The 22045-nt window shown below is 46.5% G+C and overlaps 1 protein-coding gene across 14 annotated transcripts in view; it reads left to right on the top strand.

Moving 5' to 3' along the window:
• The first annotated feature begins 4841 nt into the window (after positions 1-4841).
• Positions 4842-22045, top strand: part of FHOD3 (formin homology 2 domain containing 3) — a 456454-nt gene continuing 439250 nt past the window's right edge. For 5 of the 14 annotated variants that reach the window (XM_019637920.1, XM_019637919.1, XM_019637918.1 and 2 more), the window contains exon 1: positions 4844-5988. In XM_019637920.1, coding sequence (XP_019493465.1) covers positions 5824-5988 — 165 coding nt within the window. In that variant the 5' untranslated portion in view covers positions 4844-5823. Of the gene's footprint in view, positions 5989-22045 lie in introns of all 14 variants that reach the window. The other 9 variants (XM_019637916.1, XM_019637917.1, XM_019637914.1 and 6 more) reach the window with 5 other exon arrangements.

Raw genomic sequence — 22045 nt, 5'->3', positions numbered from 1 at the left:
AGGGCTTTGGAAGATGTTGGTACATGCGAGAGGCCTTGAGTTTAAGCTTTGTTACTTTTACGACAAATCCACCTTTTCCTGGTTTTCTTGTTGCCAATTGTTTCATTGCTACATAACACAGGTAACTATTTTCCCAGTCTTCAGGAATAATTTTCTTATTCCTTTTCCTGGGCTAGCCCTGGCTTAGTCCCATGGTAGTCTCAGGTTGACATTACAAGAGGGTGAGAACAGATGCTGTAAGGCTTCTTGAGTCTTTGCTTCAGAAGTCACACAATGTCGCTGCCAACATATTATATTTGTCAAAACAAGTCATAAGGAGTAGGGACACAGACTCCACTTTTTTTTTCTTTTAAGATTTTTATTAAAAAATATAGCTAACGTACATTATATTAGTTTCAGGTGTACACCTTACTTGATCAACATTTATATGCCTGAAGAAGTGATCACCAGTATAAGCCCAGCAACAATTTGACACTGTACTGTGCTATCACAATATTATTGACTGTATTCCCTATGCTGTACATTACACCCCCATGATGTCTTTGTTTTATACCTGGAAATTTGAACCTCTTATTCCCTTTCACTTTCCCACCCGACCCCTTTAAAAAAATTTTTAACTACAGTTAACATTCAATATTATTTTATGTTAATTTCAGGTGTAGAGCATAGTGGTTAGACATTTTGTATAATTTAAGACGTGACCCCCCCCCCCTGAATAGCCTAGTACTCACCTGGCACTATACATAGTTATTACCATATAATTGACTACATTCCCTATGCTTTACTTTACATCCCCATGACTATTTTGTAACTACCAATTTGTACTTCTTAATCCCTTCCCTTTTTCACTCTGTCACCCAACCCCCTTCCATCTATCACCCCAATAAATCTAGTTCCCATCTGACACCATACATAGTTACTACAATATTATTGACTATATTCTTTATACTATACCCTACATGCCTATGACTACTTTGTAACAACCAATTTGTACTTCTTAATCCCTTCCTCTTTTTCACCCACCCCCTCAACCCCTTCCCACCTGGCAACCATCAAAATGTTATCTGTATCTATGAGTTTGTTTCTGTTTTGTTCTTTAGATTCCACATATAAGCAAAATCACATAACATCCGTCTTTCTCTGTAGACTCCACTTTTTGATGGAAGAAGTTGCAAAGTCATATTTAAAAATGGTGGAAATAAAAGTGGTAGGAAGAATTACTGTGACCATCTTTACCAACAAAACTACCACACCAAAGCAAGTGTGACAATAGAAAATAAAGACACTTTCAGATATGAAAGTCCTCAAAACCTTTTTTCAGGAAGGTACTAGAGTATATATTTACAAAAATTGAGAGTACAAACCAAAAAAAAAAATTCAAGTGATCTAGGAGCCAGGAGCTCCCACATAAGACAGAAGCCAAAGAAAACTTTTGAGGATAGGGCTGGGAGAGCTACATTTTGATGGTTGCCAGATGGAGGGGGCTTGGAGTGGGTGAAAAGGGGGAAGGGTTTGGTTGTTACACAGTAGTCATAAGGATGTAATAGCATAAGGAATATAGTCAATAATATTGTAATAACTATGTATGGTGTCAGATGGGTACTAGATTTATTGGGGTGATAGATGGAAAGGGTTTGGGGGGCAGGGTGAAAAAAGGTGAAGGGGTTAAAAAACACAAATTGGTAGTTACAAAATAGTCATGGGGGTGTAAAGTAAAGCCTAGGAAATATAGTTAATAATATGGTAATAAGTATGTGTAATGACAGGTGAGTACTCAACTAGTCAGGGGGACTAGTTCTTATATAATTCTTAAATTATATAAATGTCTAATCACTATGCTGTACACTTTAAATTAATGTAAAATAATATTGTATGTCAAAAAGTCAGTTGACTGAATAACAAAATATCCTTGATTCTGCAAAAAAAGAAATCCTCATGTAGCTTGATGGAAAGTCAGTGTACTGTCTAAAATTCATAGATCAAAATATAGCAGTGTACTTACATTATTTAGAGATGTGTGCCTCTGAAAAGTGAGGTGGGATGAGGGTGGGAGTTGTAAAATAGGAAGCCGATTTTTTTTTTGTTTTAACTTTTTATCACACTTGACCTTCTGAACCAAGAAAAAGTATTACATAACTAAAAAAGAATGACTTCAAAAAATAGGTTGAGAAAAAATTAATTGGCTATTACAGGAAAAAAAATATTGCTAAGAGCAGTTTCAAGGGAGTTGACAGAACAAAATCCTTATAAGAATTCATGATAGCCTATATGATTAAAACTTTTAAAGGTTTCATTTTAGGTGCCAGTCACTATTTGAAGTTTTAAAATGAAAAATGAATAGGGCAAATTCCAATCCTGAAAGTCTTATAGTTTTGTAGATAGGCATATAGGTCAGCATGTATTTACAATGCAACCTGAAAAGGGACACGTAGAAAATAATTTGAGACCACAAACGAGAGACAATCCTTGTTTGAGATGGAGTTGTAGAAGGCTCTCTAGAAGCACTGACCTTAGAAATGAGTATTGAAAGATAAATGTGTTCAGTTCTGGCCAGTTAGGTAAGGAAGAGCATTCCAGGTTGAGAAGCTCACCATGAAAAATCTCAGCATGTTTGGGAACGGGTAAGAAGTTCATGGTGCCTTGAAATAGGATGTGAAGTGGGGAATGACCAGAGATGAACCTGGAGTGGTAGACTGGTACAGATCTTAGAGAGTCTTGTGAGTCATGCTAAGGGGGTTGGCATGTCAGGATTTTACCCTAAAGTGTGATACATCAAATGCACATCTTAGAACGGTCACTGGCTGTGGGGAAGCCAGTGGAAGATCAAATACAAGATGCAAATCTGGGGAGGGAAGACTTGTTAGAAGACTAACATAGGAAGTGAGGGCTAGACAGGGGCAAAGAGTTCAGAATTATTTTAGAGGCTGATTCAGTGATAGGTTATAGTGACCAAATGCCAGATATAGGATTCACAGATGACTCCAATGTTCACTCATTCATCAGACATTTATTGTGTGCCTTTGCTGTGCTAGGCACTCTGCCAGGCACTAGGGGATATAGGGTTGAATACAGCATGGTCCTTGCCCTAGAGGAGCTTTCAATTTAGTGGAAACACAGACAGTAAGTTAACAGTAACTGTAATTGTGATGCCCTATTCTCAACAGGAGAACAGAGCCAAGAGGGACTCTGTCAGAGAGGCAGAAGTAGCTGTCAAAGAGGGAGAAGGTGAACCCAGAGTGGGTAGAACTACTGAAGCTGAGGGGAAGAGAGTTTGGGAAAGGAGTGGTCTATGGTGACAGATGCTGCCAAGAAAGTGAGTAGCAGGGCTGAGGTATTCCATAGATGAGGCGATTAGGATGGCATTGATAATCTCAGAACATTAGGGAAGGTTGCTCACCAGGTGCCGTGGGGTGTGGAGCAAAGAGGTGGTGAGGATGCTGAGAAACGAATACAGCACTATTTTCAGAAGCTGGTCAGGAAGTGAAGAAGAGACAAGCCAGTAAGAGGCAGGCTTCATAAAGACGTAACTTTTAAGATGGGAAATACTTGAGTATTTATTCTCATCAGGACCAGCTATATCACTTGTAGAGCCCAGTCCACAATGAAAATGGGGGCCTCTTGTTAAATTATTAAGAAATTTAAGACAGCAAGAGCAGAGCCTGAAACCAGTGTGGGGCTCTTCTAAGTGCAGGCCCCTGTGTGACTGCACAGGTTGCATGCCAGGAAGCCAGTCCTGGTCCTCAAAGGGAAGGAGCCCAAGGAGGAAGGAAGAAGGGGCTGGATCAGCGATAGAGCCTGGTCGCAGAGCAATTGGGAAGGAGGGACTCAGGCTCCAGATGGAGGAAAGACAGGGCTCTGGTCATCTCCTGAGATGGAGGAGATGGAAGATGGAGAGGAGGGGGTGCTGGAAGGAGAGGACTTCATGCTGGAGGGATGATTTTCTTCATTGCATAATCTGCAGGCAGAGGAAAGTGGCAGAGGTTTGCAGAGGCATGAGGGGGTGGGAGGCCACACTGAGCAGTGCTGAGGAACCTGGGAGAAACGGGTCACTGAGAGTGGCCTCACTGCCAGCGGGCACTTGGCAGATAGGGCAAGAGCAGGCTAGGGACCTGCTGGACAGGTGAGGCACAAAGAGCCAGGTGGGAGGGTAGGAGGCCCCGGTCAAAAGGGGTAGAATTTGCCGACCAGAGCCACGTGCTGGTGATGAAGTTGGTGTTGAGCCCGTCTAGAGAACTCATTCAAAGAGTTAAGTAGCAAAAGTAAGGAAGGAGAGGGGTTCCGGTGGAATGTACAGTGTGGTAGAGAATTGTTACTTTAAGGCGAGGCATAAGGGTGCATGGGTGACAGGGCGAGTCCTTGGAGAGGAAAAGTTAAAGGGCACGGTGAGGGGACTAAGTACAAGACAGGGTTTTTTTTTTCCTTTTGAAACCAGAAGGAAGGTTTGTACAAAGAGCCACCTTGTGAAAACGCAGATGTTAAGAGAGATTGGGTATTATTGCAGCAGTTCTCAACCTTCCCAGTGCCGCGACCCCTTAATACAGTTCATGTTGTGGTGACCCCCAACCATAAAATTATTTTCGTTGCTACTCTGTAACTGTAATTTTGCTACCGTAAATATCTTTTTGTTTTCCCATGAGCTTAGGCGACCCCTGTGAAAGGGTCACTTTGGGGGTCGCGACCCACAGGTTGAGAACCGCTGTGTGTGGCCTATATGAAGGATGATGAACCACGAACTTGGCCACGGCCTGGAATGGAGAGAACTGTGAATTTTTATTGGAAACGAAAGGGGTCGCCCGCGAGCAGCGCGGAGAGCGGCGGGAGGCAGAGGAGTCTGGCGGCTCCGGAATGGCTGAGGCAGGCAGGCTGCAAACCTTCCTGCCAAGTTACCGCGGGTCCCTCGCCCTCCGCCGCCCCTCCGCGATTCGGTGACCTCGCGGGAAGCGGCCCCGGAGGCCCCGCACGGTCCAGTTAGGGCTTTCGGAGACCTAACTGGTCCAGAGGCCACGGTGACGTAGAGGGTCAACCAGCATCCACCAGGCAGCCCGGGGGCCAGGCCTGGCGCTGGGGTCCCGGAGCGGAGCCTCGCACCCTCTAGGTCTCTCGTCTGGCGCGCCCTGAACTTGTCTCCTGAGAAGAGCTGCCTGGGTTCCCCGGCGCACACTCCTTCTTTAGGTCTCCTCTTCCCAAGGGAAACCTCGCCGGGACTCCAGGTGCTGCCAATACCCCTCTTGCTGCGGGAGACCGCCTCCCTCGCCTCCTGGTGCCCAGGTGGGGTTTTCCCGAATCTGGGCGGCAAGAGCCCGCCGCTGCTGCCTTCATCTGGAAAGCGTTAAGCCTTTTCCCAGATGGGGAAAAAACGAAAGGGCAGCCATGCACCCTTACCCCCCTACCCGGGTTCCCGGAGCTCCGAGCAGGGTAGCTTAGCCCGGGCGCGCGCGCTGCCGAGGTCACCCCACCGGGGAGGGTCCCCGCCTCTCCGCCACCTCCAGCCGGCTTAGCGCAGGGCTGCGTAAGCCGCGGGAGCCATTCTGCCCTTCCCGTTCCCAGCAGCAGGTCGGGTCCGTGCGGGCAGCCGGGCCTGGCTCAAGGGGGACGGAGGAGGGGAGGAGCCGGGGCAGGAGGCGACGGAGGGGGCCCGCCGGCCCCGCCCCTGCCCCGCCCCCCCGCGGCCGTAGCCTGGGCTGCAGCCGGGCGCGCCGGAGCCTGCGAGCGGGCGAGCCAGCAAGCGGCGGCCGCGGCCTCCCCTGCTCGCAGTGACCCCGGCGTCCCGTCCCGCGGGCCCGCCGATCCCGGGGCTCGCGCCCCTCGGAGCAGGGATGCATCATGGCCACGTTGGCTTGCCGGGTGCAGTTCTTGGACGACACAGACCCCTTCAACAGCACCAACTTCCCCGAGCCCAGCCGGCCGCCGCTGTTCACGTTCCGCGAGGACCTCGCGCTCGGCACCCAGCTGGCGGGGGTCCACCGGCTGCTGCGGGCGCCGCACAAGGTATGGCCTGGCGGGGCGGGCTGGGCCTCCTGGACTCGGCTCCTCTCGTGGGGCGCGCTGGGGTGGGGGCGCCGCGGGCAGGCTGGGCGGGCGCGGCCCCCCTGCGACAAGCTCCCAAAGGAAGACCTCCCCGCTCCCCGTTAGGCAGAGGGGCACCCAGCGGCTGGCGCGGGCTCTCCCGGACCGGGCGAGGAGGACAGCCCCGCGCTCTGCCCGGGAGCTGGGGACGGGCGGGGCTGAGCAGGTGCCGCGCCGGCCTGAGGCGGGATGGAGAAGATTCCCGGGCGCCGCGCCGTTAGCTCGGTGGGGTGGGCGGGGTGGGGCTTGGACGCCGGCAGCCGGCCCCGGCACCCTAACGGGTGCCGAGCTAGGCGCGGAAAGAACGGGGCCCTGGGACACTCAGGTCCCTCGGAGGAGAGTCCTGAGCGACGCCTGGGACAAAACCTCTCGGGCTTCTGGGGGCAGCAGCGGGCGGCCGCGGGACACTCGCGACAAAGCACGCTTCCTCGGGGACACCTCCTGCTCCTCTCGGGGTGGGGGGGGGGTACCGCCTAGGACCCTGACCGCGCACTGTGATAGCGTTCGGAGTAGCCCCCTTTTCTTAGGAGAAGCAGGTGGCCCTGGGGACCTTGGAGGGGCAATCTCTGTGGGAGGAGGGGCGGGGGCGCGGAGGAGCGGCTCGCGCACAAAGCCTGAGCCTCGCAGCCTGAAATGAGTGTCCCCTGGGAAGAATGGCTTCTCAGTCCACCCGATAGAGTTTTCTTTTTAACCCTTTGCAGGAGGACAGACATCTTGCAAAGTGTGTGTTGCAATGAGCTGGGTATTGAAAGCTCACCATTTAGTTACCCAGGAGAACCCTTCCTCCCAATTAAACGGATCGACTGCAGCTTGAAGAATTACTTCCGTGGTACATTTTTTTTTTTTTTTTGCTTAGGGGTCATAGCCAAGCTTGGAGATGATTTATTTTCTGAGGATCAACATTGACAAATATTTGGACGAGAGACCCCTTGATGCCCAAAAGAACAACATTGATTCCAAAAATTCTTTAGATAGTTGTATGATGTTCACCTGCCTTGGAAGTAGAGGGGGAGGTTGTGTGTGGAAACCAGTGAACGTGGGCAGTGGTGTTTTTCTTTGTCCATTAGTAATGTATCAGTGCTTTCCCCTACTCCTTAATTAGGAAGCTGTTTTCAGGAATGGGGAATGGGGCAGGTCTATCTCATTCTGCCTGTGTTGGTGCAGGATGGATATAGTCACCATTCCTGGGAATCTCTCTGGCCGTACAGGTAAGTTGGCCTGGGAGATGGAGGGGCAGAATGATGTATTGTGGATTCAGCTTATCAGAGGCACTTTGGTGCATTACTTGGTTCTTCTCAATCAGTGGATTCAGCTAAAAGTTTTCGAAGGGCTTCTTCAGCATCATATTCCATTCATTATGGTCTCTGATTACAGTGATCTTTTGTTGAGACCACAAAAGACATAATTGTGGCCCTATGACCTCGAAGTGGTTTTCTTGGATTTCAAACCCTATGTACATGGTTGACCTTTCAGGCTGGAAGCTGAAATATGTTTTTATGTTTCCATGGAATAGTCTCATAGTCTGGACCCAATGTTCTCGGTCAGGTAGGAGGAAACCCCAATGCTCATTGTTCCACCCACACTAGAAGCCACCACACAGCAGTTGCACTGGCTCACAGAACTTGCTGAGGGGTCCCTTGTGGGAGAAGCAGAGCCAGAAGATATCCCACAGAGACCCTTGACCCCTTGTCTTGGGGGCCAGCCAGCCTTAGTCTCAGAGTCTTTTGCCTAAAGTCTCCTGCAATGTATTCAGATGTTTGGCAGTTGTTTTTTTACATCTAGAGCTGAGTGAGTGGCTGATTCTGTTAGCCAGAGTTCTGTAAAGCAGAATTCAGGGCATTTATGTGCCTACAAGGACTTTCATCTTTTAAAAAGCTGATAAAGCTCCAACAGGGACTCTGAAAATTGGATGACCCACCTGTGACAGAAAGAGCTAACATCTTTTGAGTACTTGGCGTGTAGGTACGTGCTCTATCAGGAATGTCAGCGCATGGTTTCATTTAATAATACACGTGTGTGTAAAGTGGAAACTTTTCCTATCCCTGTATTACAGATGAGGAAACTGAGGCAGAGAGTGATTAAGTAGCCTAGTTTCTGTGCTAGGGATGAGGAGCCGAGATTCAAACCAGGTCTGTGGGACTTGAGACCCCAGTGCTGTTCTGCTTCCAGGACCAGCTGTGTTGTGTGGTCAGAAGCCACACCATCTGGGGCTTCTGTTCCATTCACTTAGGGAGTTCACCAAATCACCTTCCTGTGCCAGGTCCTGTTTGGCCTGGGGCAGGTGAATGTTACAAGCATGAGTAAGAGTCTCAAGGCAGAATTCCTGGCCTGGTAGAGTTCCCATTCAATTCAATTCAAGGTGGGAACACATAGTTACCGAGCCTGCTGTGAATTGGCAAATGATGGAGTGGGCAAGCTGTTACCCCTGCCATAGATAAGGCTCTCCAGGGTCACAGGGAAAGTCTCTCCCAGGTCCCACTGAGCCCAGCCTGGTAAGAGGAGGAGTTTCTGGGGATAGAGGCCTTCTGGGCGGTGGAAAGAAAGAAGTATGACTGTGGAACATGCAGATACACTCTGTTCCCAGCCATCCTGCACATTTAAGCTCCTGGGGAATAAGATATTGAATGGAGTAGATTGTGCATACAGAAAAGTGTGCAGGGCATAAGTGAGCAGCTGGATGAATTTTCACTAAGTGAACACACGAAGTATAACCAGTCCCTGGAAGGCCTCAGCAGAGGGTCCTAATTTGTAAAGCTCCCTAGGGCTTTTCCTGTGCTGGGAGCCTTTGAATTGGGTAACCTCTCAGGTCCTTCCAGCCAAAACCTGAGTGTATGCATTTCTTCTTAACCTGATGATATATTAATTTAGCTCATGTCTGCTGACTTTATTAGAAGTTATTTATTTATTTAACTAAACCATTGTGTTGGACAGAAACAATATATTGCACTTATTATGCTGTACTTTTCCTATTTAAACTGCTAGATTAGAAAAAACAACAAAAAGCTCAGCTTTTCATAGTAGTTTTAGGGAAGATGATTAAAAAATGGTTAGTTTGATAACAAAAAGGTAAAAACAGGTGCTGTATTCTCACTGGGGAGATATTCATTTTGCTGGGTATATGTTTTGTCTGGACTAGGTGTGGCCTTTTGTTTTCAAATGCTGTATAAACAGGTGTTTATTTATGGTGTAGTGTTTTAAAAGAAAAAACGTAATTATAGGACTTCCAATGTAGAAAAAACTCTGCAATAGAATTAAAAGCTTAAATGTCTTTGGATTAATTGACGCTAAAGGCTAAGGCTTTAAGGATTCATGTTTCTTTTTGATAGACAAAACTGGAATAGCAGAACATTTTTACAAAGACAATGATAACTAGCTTAGGTGTCAAAATGGCAATAATGACTTATAATTTAATTCAGGAAATGTTTTGGTGCCTGTTGTGGACAAGAGAGTGGAGAAATACTAACTACTGTGTCCTAGCTGCTTGCCTGAGTCAAGCGCGGTCCTAGACACACATCACCTCACCATACTCATGACCCCCCCATGGGTCCGGTACTGGTACTGGTACTGGTACATGTCACACTAGAAGAGACCCAGAGCAGAAGGAAGTCAGCTGATCATGGGAGTGGGAAATTTGAGGGTTGGCATTTGATACTAGGTCTGAGTTCTTAATGACTCCACTTTTATGTCTCGAATGTCCTCCTTCCAGGCAGCCTGTCCATGTCCCAGAGTTCCATCCCCTGATTGGATTAGCTGTGACTGTACCATGTTCTTTCCTTCTCACTACCTTTGTCATTGTGGTTACCTTGCTGCCTCAGCGATCGCACCTGTAAAATAGCTGATTGCAGTGAGAATTAGCCTTGATCCTCTAAGTGTGGGCTGGGCATCACCTGGCTCTTATTAGAAATGCCCTCAGGCCTCCCTGCGCCACTGCTGAATCAGTATATGCATTTTCCCAAGATGCATTGGTGATTCCTGTACGAGCTACACCTGAACATCTTGGATTAGAGGTCATTTAGGTCAGGCTCTCAGTATGTAGGGGTTGTCACCATCTCCCCTGTTCCAAGGTACTTTCCTTGAGGGTGAAGACCTGGGTGCCCAGTTCTCCTGTGCTTTCCTGGAAGCTGAGCGGTGCTCAGATGGAGTGTGCACAAAGTTGATTGATTGGTCTTAGTTTTAGAACACAAATCCACTGGTATTATCACTGTAATGAATTTCCACCTTAATCCTCTTAAGTGACACATCTGTTTGCTACATTACGTTAAGATTTTTAAAAGATGAGATCATTAGTAAAGTGTGTTGTGTCACATTGCATCTTAGGACAAAACTGTTCAAGAATGTTGTAGGAACTGCTAAGAGCGTCTCCGTGCCAGCTGAGTTGAATCTGACTCTCCCGTAATTAGCTCGTTTGGTTGGAGCTGTGCTATTGAGATCAGGATCATGGGGTTGAACCCTTTATGGGTCAGTTGGCTTTGCTTCATGCACGGCCACAGGCCATATTGGTAACCCAGCCAGATGTCCAGCAGGTGCTGTCATGGCTTCCCGAGAGGATTTAGGTTGGAATGGACTGGTAGGAATTTTTTGGGGAAAAGGGCTCACATACAAGTTGGTGCTGGCCACTGCACTGTAAGCCTCCACGCATAACTTTGTTTATCCCCACAACAACTCTGAGCAGACAGACAGTCATGTCCCCAGTTAATAGATGAGAAACTGAGACACCGGGAGGGTAAGCAGGTTATCTGAGGCCGCACTGCTTTTAAATGAAGGAGCTGGGATTTAAGATCAAGGCTGTTTTTTACTCCAAAGCCTGTAGCCAACTGTGTCCCATTATTAGAAAACCAGCAGAGCACATGCTCTGTGTGCAGGAGGAGGTGTGTGGAAGGGGAGGGGGGCTGGCTGCATTGCCTTTACAAGAGGCTGCCTGTCACAAGGCTGGGACTTAAATGGCTGTGCTCTGGTAAGTCTCTCCAGTGTTGAAGTTCTGTGAGCCCTGTGCCTTTTGTCCTCAGAGTCCAACCTGTGTCCCTCCAGAAAACATCAGGACTATCTTCGCTCCCCAACTCTGGACTCTGAAATGTTAATTCTTAATGGTGGCAGATTTAAAAGTGATTACCATGCTGAGGCTAACTCAGGAACACCCCTCCCCCAGCCTCCTCTCTCCTCCACTGTTTGTTTCTCCCTAAAAATGAAACTTTGGAATCCTTGGGAACTTCTCTGTCCTCAGAGGGAAGACAGTCACCACTCCTGGCAACTTCTACACCTCATCTCCAGATAAAGCCTCTGTTGTCTGTGACTGGATGACGAATGTCCCTGATTTAAACCTGGCTTTCTAATCTTATAGCTGGTTCTGCTTCTGTTGGACATTTTCAGAGTTTTGGATTTGTCAGCATCTGCTCCTTTACAGAGATGACCAGACGGCTTTTTGTTTTGTTTTATTTTATTTTTTTAGCTATTATTGGGAAATGTTTCTGTGCCTTGTTCTGAACTAAGTAAGAAAGAATGGGGGAAATGAACTTATAATGAATGTTAAGCCTCACCACAGGGATATAATCAGCAAAATCCAGATTGTGGGAAATTATAGTTTCTCCAACAAATGAATTGCAAAGACAAAAGAGATGGAAGGAAACCTTAGATTAAAAGACACTCACAAGATCTATCAGAAAAAAAAATGTGTGACTAATTGGATACTGATTTAAACACACACATGGTAAATAAATATTTGAGATCATTATGGAAGCTTGAACAGTGACTCTTTGATGTTAAAATTATTAAAGTTAAATTAATAAAAATTAAAGGTATTTGATAATAAAGTGGGATAAAGTGTGATAACTTTTCTTTATGTTTAAAGAAAAGTTATGATTTTTCTGAGGTACCTACTAAAATATTTGCAGATGAAATTATGTGATATCTGGAATTTGCTTCAAAATAATCCTGGATGAGGGGCAAGTAGATAGGTGAGTGTATAGATAGAAAAAGATAGACCGTGGGTTACAGCTGGATCATGGGTATATGAGGGGAAGTTCATTATACTATTTTTTCAGTGAGGGGGAGGGGTAGATTATTTTATTGAGAATATGACACCTGAAACCGAACTCAAAGTTGTAGACATTTACAAAGGTTTCTATAAATTATATCCATCTCCATGGTATACAATTCCTCCCCCCCCATTATACTAGTTTCTATGCTTTTGCACATGTTGAACTTTTTTTTTTTTTAATAAAAGAGCTTAGAAAATTAGATTACGAGTTCCAATGTTCCCTTTGGGATCAGAGTCCTTTCAGTAAGTGTCACTTCACGTCCTGAGCATGTTTACTACGGGTGAGATGGCCAATCATCAGTGAATTTTTTTGTTGTGCCTCCCTGATATTTTTCTTCCCACTTTGATGGTCACGTGCTCCGTAGGATCTTTGAAAAACAAGCACACAACCTCAGTCTTTTAATGTTCAGAGGATCTTAGTAGGCTCAGTCAATTCCAATGATGAAGTCAGCAAACATTAGTTGTATCAACTGTTATGTAAAGGAAGTATTAAGGAGATTCAGTGGATGCACCTAAATTTTTTATCATTAAACCAAGATGTTGCTGAGACTGTAATTAATGATACCAATTTAAAGGCACCCAGTTTCCCAGTGGCTGTTGGAACCTGTGACATGGCCACACCAGGATCTTGTCAGATTCCTAGTGAGCCAGCTCAGCCTCCATCTTCAGTATGTCTCAGGAGAGCATTTCGGAATGCAGTAAATGGCAGTGATGTTGTAATGCATATGAAGACGTAAGTTGATTGTATACCTTGGCACTCTTACTGTTATGGGCAACTTCCGATTTCTATGGACAGATTAACCCATTTGTGGATTACCTACTGGGGACCGGGAAGATAGCTCATTAAAAAAAATTAAGTTACCATGTATCAGCAAAATTATCTATATACTCAGAAGCTTATTTATTTTTAGAGCCACATAGTGACAAATGGAATGCACATTGTATCTGTTTACAACTTGGGAACATATCTCCTCTTCACCACTTAGATTTGTAGCCGAGAAATTAAATGTTGGACTCCAACGGAAAATGTTTAGAACTTAATGTTAGGAAAAAAACAGTCTCCAAATTGTTGAACATATTGAAAAAAGGGAAAATGTTAAACAACTCACAGTTCAGTATAGAGCAATGCTCCTAGATTTAGCAAAAAGGACACAGGCAAATTAGTTTGTTGATTCGTTTGTTGAGGTGTCTATCGTCAAATATTTGTAGCATTCTGGGAAAGAGGAAAACCCAGAAGACTTTTTGTTATTGATTAGGCTACTCTGACTCTTCTTGCACTGGTATTATGGCAGGGAATGAAATACCAGGGTCTTAACCACAGGTCATGGGACAAGCCAAAGATATTTTGAAGTTCTCAGAATAGAAGATAAATGACGCATCTTCTGACTGGCTCATCTGATCCCAAGAGTGTTCATAACAAATGAGCTGATGGGCAAACGTTCCTGAGAGGCTTGACACTGACCTGCTTAGAGTAGGCTGGAACCGGAGCAGCGGGTCCTTGGAGGAGAGAACGAGGGGTAGGGTCCTTCTGGTTAAACCAGGATCACACACAGCACTGCTGCCATTCCCTGTGGCTACCTAACATGGCCACAGTTTTGACTAAGGAAGTTTATACCCATTACAATTTATACCACTTTAGCACAAGTTTCCTTTTATCTCGCCTGATTTGAGCTCGCCTTCTCCAACCCTTCCCTGATTATAATATTAATCCAGAGTCCATGGTACCGTCCCTTACAACTCATGAAAACATGAATGTGTGGTGGTACTGGGGTTGTGATATCTGGTTTAAACAATGCTTTCCCCCCTTGTTTTTCTGTAGTTTTATTAGATTAAAGCAAAATTTAATATTGTTAAGTGTGCTACACCCCACAAACCTAGCTTTCAGCCCTTGTAAACAGTGATGAGGAGACTTCTGTCTGGCCCTCTGATTTTATCAGGCTGACTGCATGCAGCCTGAGGGAAAGCAGCCGGTGAGGACCAGAGGTTGGCAATCTCCAGGTTGCAGGGAGTGTGGAGGGCTCTGAGCACAGTCTCCAGTGTCACCCTGACCCACACGGTATCCACAGCCTTGGGGGTGTGTTTTAGAGCCCTTCGCTTTGTTGTCTAGCAGCGTTTTCTTGTGCTAACATCCCAACATCTCACTGACTGTAGTTTATACTAAGTCTTGATGTCTGGTGGGTGGATGTTCCCTCTTTGCCTTGGAACATAGCCATTAACAGGAAAAACAAAACAAAACGTTAGGACCAGAGAGGATCCATTCAGTGGATTTTAATGCGAAGGAACAGCCTAGGAAACAAGCCTGCATGATTGGCTAAAGAGGACAGGGAGAGTTAGATCGTGTCACTCCTCTGCTCCAGACTTCCCCCAACCCCCTGAGATTCAGGGTCAACTCCAAAGCCATTGAGTGGCTGGCCCACTGCTCTATGGGGGCAGGGTTGGTTGGTTGGTTGGTTGGTTGGTTTTATGGCCTGTTTGGTTTACTGATATAGCGATAGAGCCTAGAAAAGTGTCTCACACATAGTGTATGTACAATAAGTAGTATTTGAACGAGTGAATTATCATGAACTTTAGAATTGGAAGGAATGACAAGCGGTGTCCTCATCCAAGCTGTCTCCACGCGGAAGTCCCTTTTGTAAAGCCTCTGGTCAAAGATGTTCTCGCTTCTTCTTCATGTATAATAGTGAGTGGTTGCCTCTTTCTTCAAGTGTGGCCTTTTCCATTTTTGAACTTTATTTGTTAGAATTTATTCTTTATTTGTTCCTGATTTTCACTTGGAGAGGTGGATCCTCCTATTCCCACAGATGGGGATGGAGGTGGGTCTGGATAATTAATTGGTTGACTGTGCCCAAGAGGGTGGAGATAGGATGGATAAAGCAGAAGAACCATGACTCTAGGGTTTGGTAAGTGGAGCGACCTGTGACCTGCAGACAGTACCTAGTGGGGCTTGCTGGATCAAACCTGTTACTTTACCCTGTGGTGGCAGAAGTAAAAGGCTTCTTTCCTTTTATGTTAAAGCTGAGTAATATGGACTGTTTTTATTACTCAAATCAATATGCGTATATTGATATGTATGTGTCTGGGAACCTAAAGCATCTTTACACTTGCAGTTCCATTTAGCTGTGAACTTAAACTGTGTGTGGCACTAGGGTGACATTGCTGGGGAGGGGTTACCATGAGCAAAGGTAGATTCAATGACAGAAAGGCAAGAAGTCTTACCTTATAAAACAAACAAAGCATCTGTTCCCATCGTGGAAATTTGGAGACTACAGAAAGGCACACTGAAGAATATAAATCACTTTTCTTATCACCCCAAGGGAACTACTCTTAACACTTGACATCTTACCAGAATTTTAATATCTATGCGCATGTAAACATAGCATTCTATCTGAATATTTTCCTAAGTCATTAAATATTCTTGGACCTATCATCTTTAAGGACAGCATGGCAACCCAGTGTGTGCATGTGCCGTGGTCTAGGTAAACACTGTTCCCATGCTTCTACAATGTTTCTTTGTCCCATGCTTGGTACTTAATAAATATTCATTAAGTGAATCCATGAATGAATGAATCATTGGGTGTTTAGGTAATTTCCAATTAAAAAAATACAGATAATGTTGTAATATATATACTTGCAGAAAAAAAAAACCTCTGTGCTCATATCTAATTATTTCCTTACGATCAAGTCCTAGATGTTTAACTGCTGAGTAGAAGGGGGAAAGAATTCATCTTGGATGAGAGCAGTTTCCCCAACTTTAAGCATTGGAGATGGTTGGAACGATGGGCCAGAGTCGGGTCAAGTTGGGAAGTCCAGTCTGACCTCTTCCTCTCACGTGCAGCTGGTGTTACTGCTGAAAGATGTTAGAATTCTGGGAATCCCACCAGGTGGTATTCAGAGCAGAGTGTTAAAACCCTGAGTAAATTATGTGTATGTATCCCATTGCCTCGCCCTATTTTGAGAGACAAAATCGTGCCTATTCTTTAAAAGTCAATGTAAAGTGAGAATGCTTATATTTCATGCATACAAGTAACAATATTATATTAATAAGACAAAGATACATCTCATTAGTTGTTAATGCTGTGAGAAAACAGAGGCACTCAAGCTGTGGATAGGAGAGTCAATGAGCCCACTTCTTTCCAGAGACTTGGAAAGACATACAAGTCATAAAAAATGATTACTTTTACCCAGTGACACCACTTATAAGAGTTATTTGAAGAGAGAAATGAAAATGATAAAAGTGCTACATGTATAAAGATATTTAAGGATATTTTAATAATGAAAAGCTAAAAACTCAATGTCTAACAACAAAGGATATATTAAGTATATTATGTTTTATTATGGATAGAATATTGGGTAGCTATTAAAATAATTCACATCTTAGTCTGTTCAGGATAACAAAATACCATAGACTCGGGGGCTTAAATGAAAGACATTTATTTTTCATGGTTCTGAAGCCTGGGAACTCCAAGGTTAAGGTGCCAGCAGATTCGGTCGTTGGTGAGGTCCTTCTTCCTGGCTTGCAGCTGGCCACCTTCTTGCTGTATTCTCACACGGCAGAGAAAGGAAGCTCTGATGTCTCTTCCTCTTCTTATAAGGGCACTAATTCTGTCATGGGGGCCCCACCTTCATGATCTCATCTAAACGTAATCACCTCTCAAAGGCCCCACTTCCTAATACCATTGCATTGAGGGGTAGGGCTTTAGCATGAATTTTTTTGGAGGAAACAAAACATTTAGTCTCTAACAACCTACATGAATCATAAAATTGTATATATAGAAATGCATATAAGAAATATAAAAAATGGAATGAGTAACTTCCTTCTCCCAGACCTGCTTACCATCCTCCTTGAGCATCTTATTCATTAGAAACACCACGAGAACTGTGAGTCAGCCTCGATTCCTGTGCACCCCTCCAGTCCTCTCCGTTTCATTCCCAAGTCCCTCAGCGCTCATGTGGACTCCTGGCTCTGGATAACAGCTCTCTGAACCACCCCCCAACTGACCTTCCCTGGCTTCTCCCTCTTCACTGTGGTGGTTCACCATTATTTACAGGGTAAAATCCCCACTCTTCACAAGGACACTCAGCGCTGTCGGTGGCCTGGCCTTTTGTCTGCCATTCCAGTGTTGTCCTTACTGTTCTTCCCCCCTCCCCACCCCTCCCAAGGCCGGCCATGCTAAAATGCCTGCAGTTCTCCTAATAGACTGCTCTGGTTGGTTGGTCAAGCTCTTCCATCTACCTGGACAGCCCCCCCCCCCAGTCCTCCAGCCTGGGCTGAGACCACGTCTAAGGGTCACCTCTGCTGAGCTTTCCCAGCTCTCCTCCAGACCTATGTGGAGTGTGCTCTGTACACCCTCTCACCCGTGACACTCTGGTTCTTATTGCATTCCACGTCACCATCTCACGACCAGGTGTAAACCCCCAGTAGCAGCAAATGCATTGTAACTTACCTTTTGGTTTAGAGTTCCTAGGACTGTGCCTGATACATAATAAGCCCTAATAAATAATTTATGACTATTTGAAAGACTGTTAAGTGCAACCAGTGCGGTACTATTTATATACATGATGGATGCAGACCCTTAACTTCCAAGAGCTGATAGCCTCAAACCTTTGTCAGATCCCTAATCTGTAGACATGGTTTGGACGTTATAAATCCTCCCCCTCCTCCAAACTGCAAGTGAGTGAGGTAGAACCAACTCTTCCATGTATCAAAACCTTGTTTTCTGGCCTTTTCTGCAAGGTTCGAGCTCGGTCCTCGGACCGGAAGCCTCAGGGTGGCAAGAGAAGGCCTACCGTCCTGTCAGCGTCATTTCCTGTTGAGTTTGTGTACACACCCTGGGGTCTCTCCTGGGTTGAGGTAGTGAGGTCTCCTCCATGGGGCCATACTTGAGGCCTACAGTACAAGATGGGGACACACTGCTGGCTGAGCCAGGTGTCTCCCCTTCCTTTTTGTTTCTGAGACTTCTGCTCAGCCTTGTTCACTGTTGCTGCCCGTGCTGAGCCGCAGGGAGGGCGAGGAGAGTTGGGAGCTTGTATGAGGGGCAGAATCCCTGAGGCCGGGGTGGCAGCAACATCTGTCATTAGTGAGAAATTCCAAGGGAAGGTGGTTCTGGGAGACGAGAGTGGCGCCTGCAGAGGCCAACTGCCCTTTCTACACAAGGAGATTCAGCCCTTTGCTAACCTCAGAGGCTCAGGGTAATTTCACTTCAGGTGACGGCACTTACCTTCGAGAGATTATCACTCCTTCACCACATCAGATCACAGCTTCAGGCCACGAGAGGACTCAGCTGGCTCCTGGCTGCAGCTTCTGTAAATCACCCACCCCCAGGCTTCTGCAGGACCTGGCAGTACCCAAGTGGTTAGTGTCTACACGGCCAGTGCCAAGAGGTGGGGAGAGGTCATCTTCCTGGGGGTCCTCCATTCAAGTTTAACAGCACCGTGTGTCTGTGGGGTAGGGAAAGGAGAGCTATTGGGTACCCTGTCCAGAACAATAGTCAAGGATATGAGTGGTTTTTTGTTCCCAGAACTGGGTGCATTTTTGTGGACAGTGATTCATCACTGAAAACGCCAGTAACAGAACCACGGCATGTCTGCGCAGTTTACAAGGCACTGGGACATAGGTTCCCTGGCTGATCCTCACACAACCCCGAAAGGGGGCAAGATGGGGCATTTAGGCCCCATCTCCAAGATGAGACAGCTAAAATTGGGTTGGTTTCATGAGTGCTGCACAGTAACTGCCCCACCAAGGGGGGCAGGGCGAGAACTCAGGCACCCATCCTCTGACCTCCAGGCCCCAGCTCTCTCCAGTGAGGCTCCCTGCCTCAGCCTGTCAGAAATAAGCCCAGGGAACGTATAATAACACCCAAAGAAGTTTGTGAACACAGGGAACATTTCATCCGAGCTTGTGGCTATCCTGTGTAACCACGTAGTGGAGATTTTTATGAGGGCTGGGCAGCAGAGTGGGAAGCCTTATTTCTATCAGTGCCTCTGATCCCAGGACATGAAAAGCATCATGTTATGATCTGTTAGGGGAAGTAAGTCATAAACATAAGAAAAGTCAAGTAACAACTGGAGGCAGCATATGACTCCTGTCTAAGTGTGATATAGGCAGCCGGGGCTACGGAAAGGTCAGATGTGGGAAAAGTTCACGTAGACGCCATGGTCCAAAAAGCCTCCTGGAGCAAGCAGGCGGGTTTGAGTAGGTGAAGGGCCTTCCATGCAGGTGAGAAGGGACTCAGGAGTCAGGATCAGGCCTGGATGGCTCTGGGCTGGTGAGAATGGCCCCCTGGAGGGTGGTGACCTACTGAGCTGTGAGCCTCCGGGCTGGGCTGATATACTGGCCTGTCATCACTGATCAAAACTGTTTTAGAAGTTACTTCCATGTAATGGCAATGTAAGGGAAAAGGAAGGCAAGGGGAGAGAAAAACAGGAATGTGAGAAAGAAATAGTTACCAAGAAAAGGTGAGGAAACAAGAAAAGGGGCAAAGAAGAAAGGAGAGGCATGGACAGGCAGTCACTGAAAAGCCATCTCTGAAGACTGCGTGGGAAGAGGAAGAGAGTCAGGGACAAGTGGCAGGATGGACCTGGCCTGGGCCTGGCGGGCAGGGTCTCCCATTGACTGTGGCCCCGGGTCACTGCTGATTCCCGGTAAGTTGAGGTATCAGCCAGTGAGGGTTTAAGATGTGACCCTTTCCAGGGACTCTCCCTCCTTCTCTTTCACAAATGCTTATGGGGTGTCTGCTCGGTGTTACTCTTAGGACCAGCGCAGTAAGCAAAATAAAAGAAACCAAGGGTCACTTAAGTGGCGGTGGGCTCCAGCTCAGCCTGCACACTCCACATTCCCTACCCTACATCCTTCGGACAATAGCATCTCCCTGTGGGGGCTGTTGTGGAAAAAACAATAAAAGATCCTACCTTTGCATGTTACAGGGATCTGCCCGTTGGCGTACGTGCCCTCCAGCCCCAGCAACCCGGTGGGCTTCAGTGGCCATTCAATTTCCCAGCTCCTCCTCTCTGCTGCCACCCCTGTGACTGCAGAGACAAACAGGACCTTCCGATGCAGCCTGGCCCCCACCTGCCTGTTTGCCTGTACCTGTGTGCCCCTCCTTCCTGATGAGGGCAGGTGTGCTCCTTCTCTTTGCTTCGACCAGGCCCCTTTCACTGCATCTTCAACTTCTCTTTTCCTCTGGAATGTGTCCTCTAGCATTGAGATGGGCTATAGCCTCTTTCATTCAGAAAACCCCTCCTGCCTGGCCCCCAGATCCAGCCCTGTGTCTCTATCTTCACCCCGGAGTGTCTTAGACCTTGTCTAAACTCCACTGTCTTACCTCACATTCCCTCCTTTCATTCCGGCTCCTGTTCTCACCATCACAGTGAAGCTGCTTTGGCTAAGGTACTTGTCTTTAATGCAGTAGATGCTTTCCCACCTTGATCTTATTTAATCACTTAGTCCCACTTGCCGTTTTTGGTTGTCCCCTCTGAGGAATGCTTGCTGTTCTACATTGGATGGTGAGAGGTTCACCTGTCCTCTCTATTCCTGCTCAATCCTTCTGCTCCCTCCTGACCTTTGAATGTCGGCCTTCCTCGGGCTCTGTCTCATGACCATGCCTTCTCCTCACAGTTGACCTCCTTTCCTGGGTGGCTTCGAGGGTTTTCCGATGGCCCAGTGCTCTCTCTGATCTCGAGGCCAACTCTCCAGCTGCCCCCTGGACAGCTCCTCTTGGATGTCCCATAAATGGGGAACACACACTGTGTCTAGATAGAATCCTATCTTCCGACAGACCCATGCTGCCTCATTGAGGAATGTCACCATCCCGCCAGCTGACCAAACCAAGAACCTCTGCTTGGCTCTGACCGCCCCCTCCCCCACCCCCCATCTTTCAGCCCTCACACTCTGGTGATGCTGCTCCCTCTTGGCACTCCTGTCCCCATTCCAGGTATAGTCCATATAGAGAGTGCTAAGTAAGTGATGAAATGAATGAAAAATAAACAAACTAACATATGAGAAAGTGTCTGTCACATGGGAATTGCTCAAACAAATATGCCTATGTTAGTTACTCATGTCAGTGAACCAATCACTCTAATGCATGGTCGCTTAAAGCCTTTGTATTATCTGTCACGGTTTCCTTGGGCCAGGAATTTGGGAGCAGCTCGAGGTGGTTCTGGCTCAGAGTCTCTCAGGTTACAGCCAGACCATGGCTGGGCCCAAGGCCATGTCAGAGTCTTCTTCAGTCACGTGTCTGGGCTGGGAAGATGCCAATCCCTGGGAGCTCTTCCGGCATGTCTCTTTATCTCTCTGTGGTCCCTCCACAGGGTCTCTCTAATATGGGACTTCGGGTGGCAGGGCTCCAAAGAGAGAGGGCCAGGGGGATGCTGTATCACTTTCTGTAACCATCACTCTCGCTGAGCTCTGCTTGTTAGAAGGGAGTTACCAAGGCTGACCCACATTCAAGGGCATGGGGATTAGACACCATTGTTTCATGGGAGGAGTATCAAAGAATCTGTGAGCCTTTTATAAAGAAATTTACATACAGTAAAATTCACTTTTAGTTTTGGTGTGCAATCCTATGAGCTGTAACACATGCATAGGTTGTTATAACTACAGTGAGCCCTCACTTAATGTCATTGATATGTTCTTGGAAACTGCGACTTTAAGCGAAATGACGTACAATGAAATAAATTTTTTTCCCACAGGCTAATTAATATTAACAAGAGTGGAGCTCCTATGGCATATTTCTGGTCACAGAAACATCACCAAACTTCTGCATAAAGATCCCCCAAACACTTCTAATATTAAACATTGAAATAAATGTGAGCTGCACATACATCTAAGAAAGATGATTGAAAACAAGTAAGAGAATTCTTTTCCCACCCACTTATTCCAGTTCAGTGTTGCAGGTGGCTGCAGCCAATTCCAGCAGCCCAGTGCGCCAGGTGGGAACCCACCCTGAA

Source organism: Hipposideros armiger, unplaced genomic scaffold (assembly GCF_001890085.2).
Source record: "Hipposideros armiger isolate ML-2016 unplaced genomic scaffold, ASM189008v1 scaffold_36, whole genome shotgun sequence".
Lineage (NCBI taxonomy): Eukaryota > Metazoa > Chordata > Mammalia > Chiroptera > Hipposideridae > Hipposideros > Hipposideros armiger.
The sequence above is the reverse complement of the archived record's forward strand: the minus strand, read 5'-3'. Positions and strand labels throughout refer to the sequence as shown.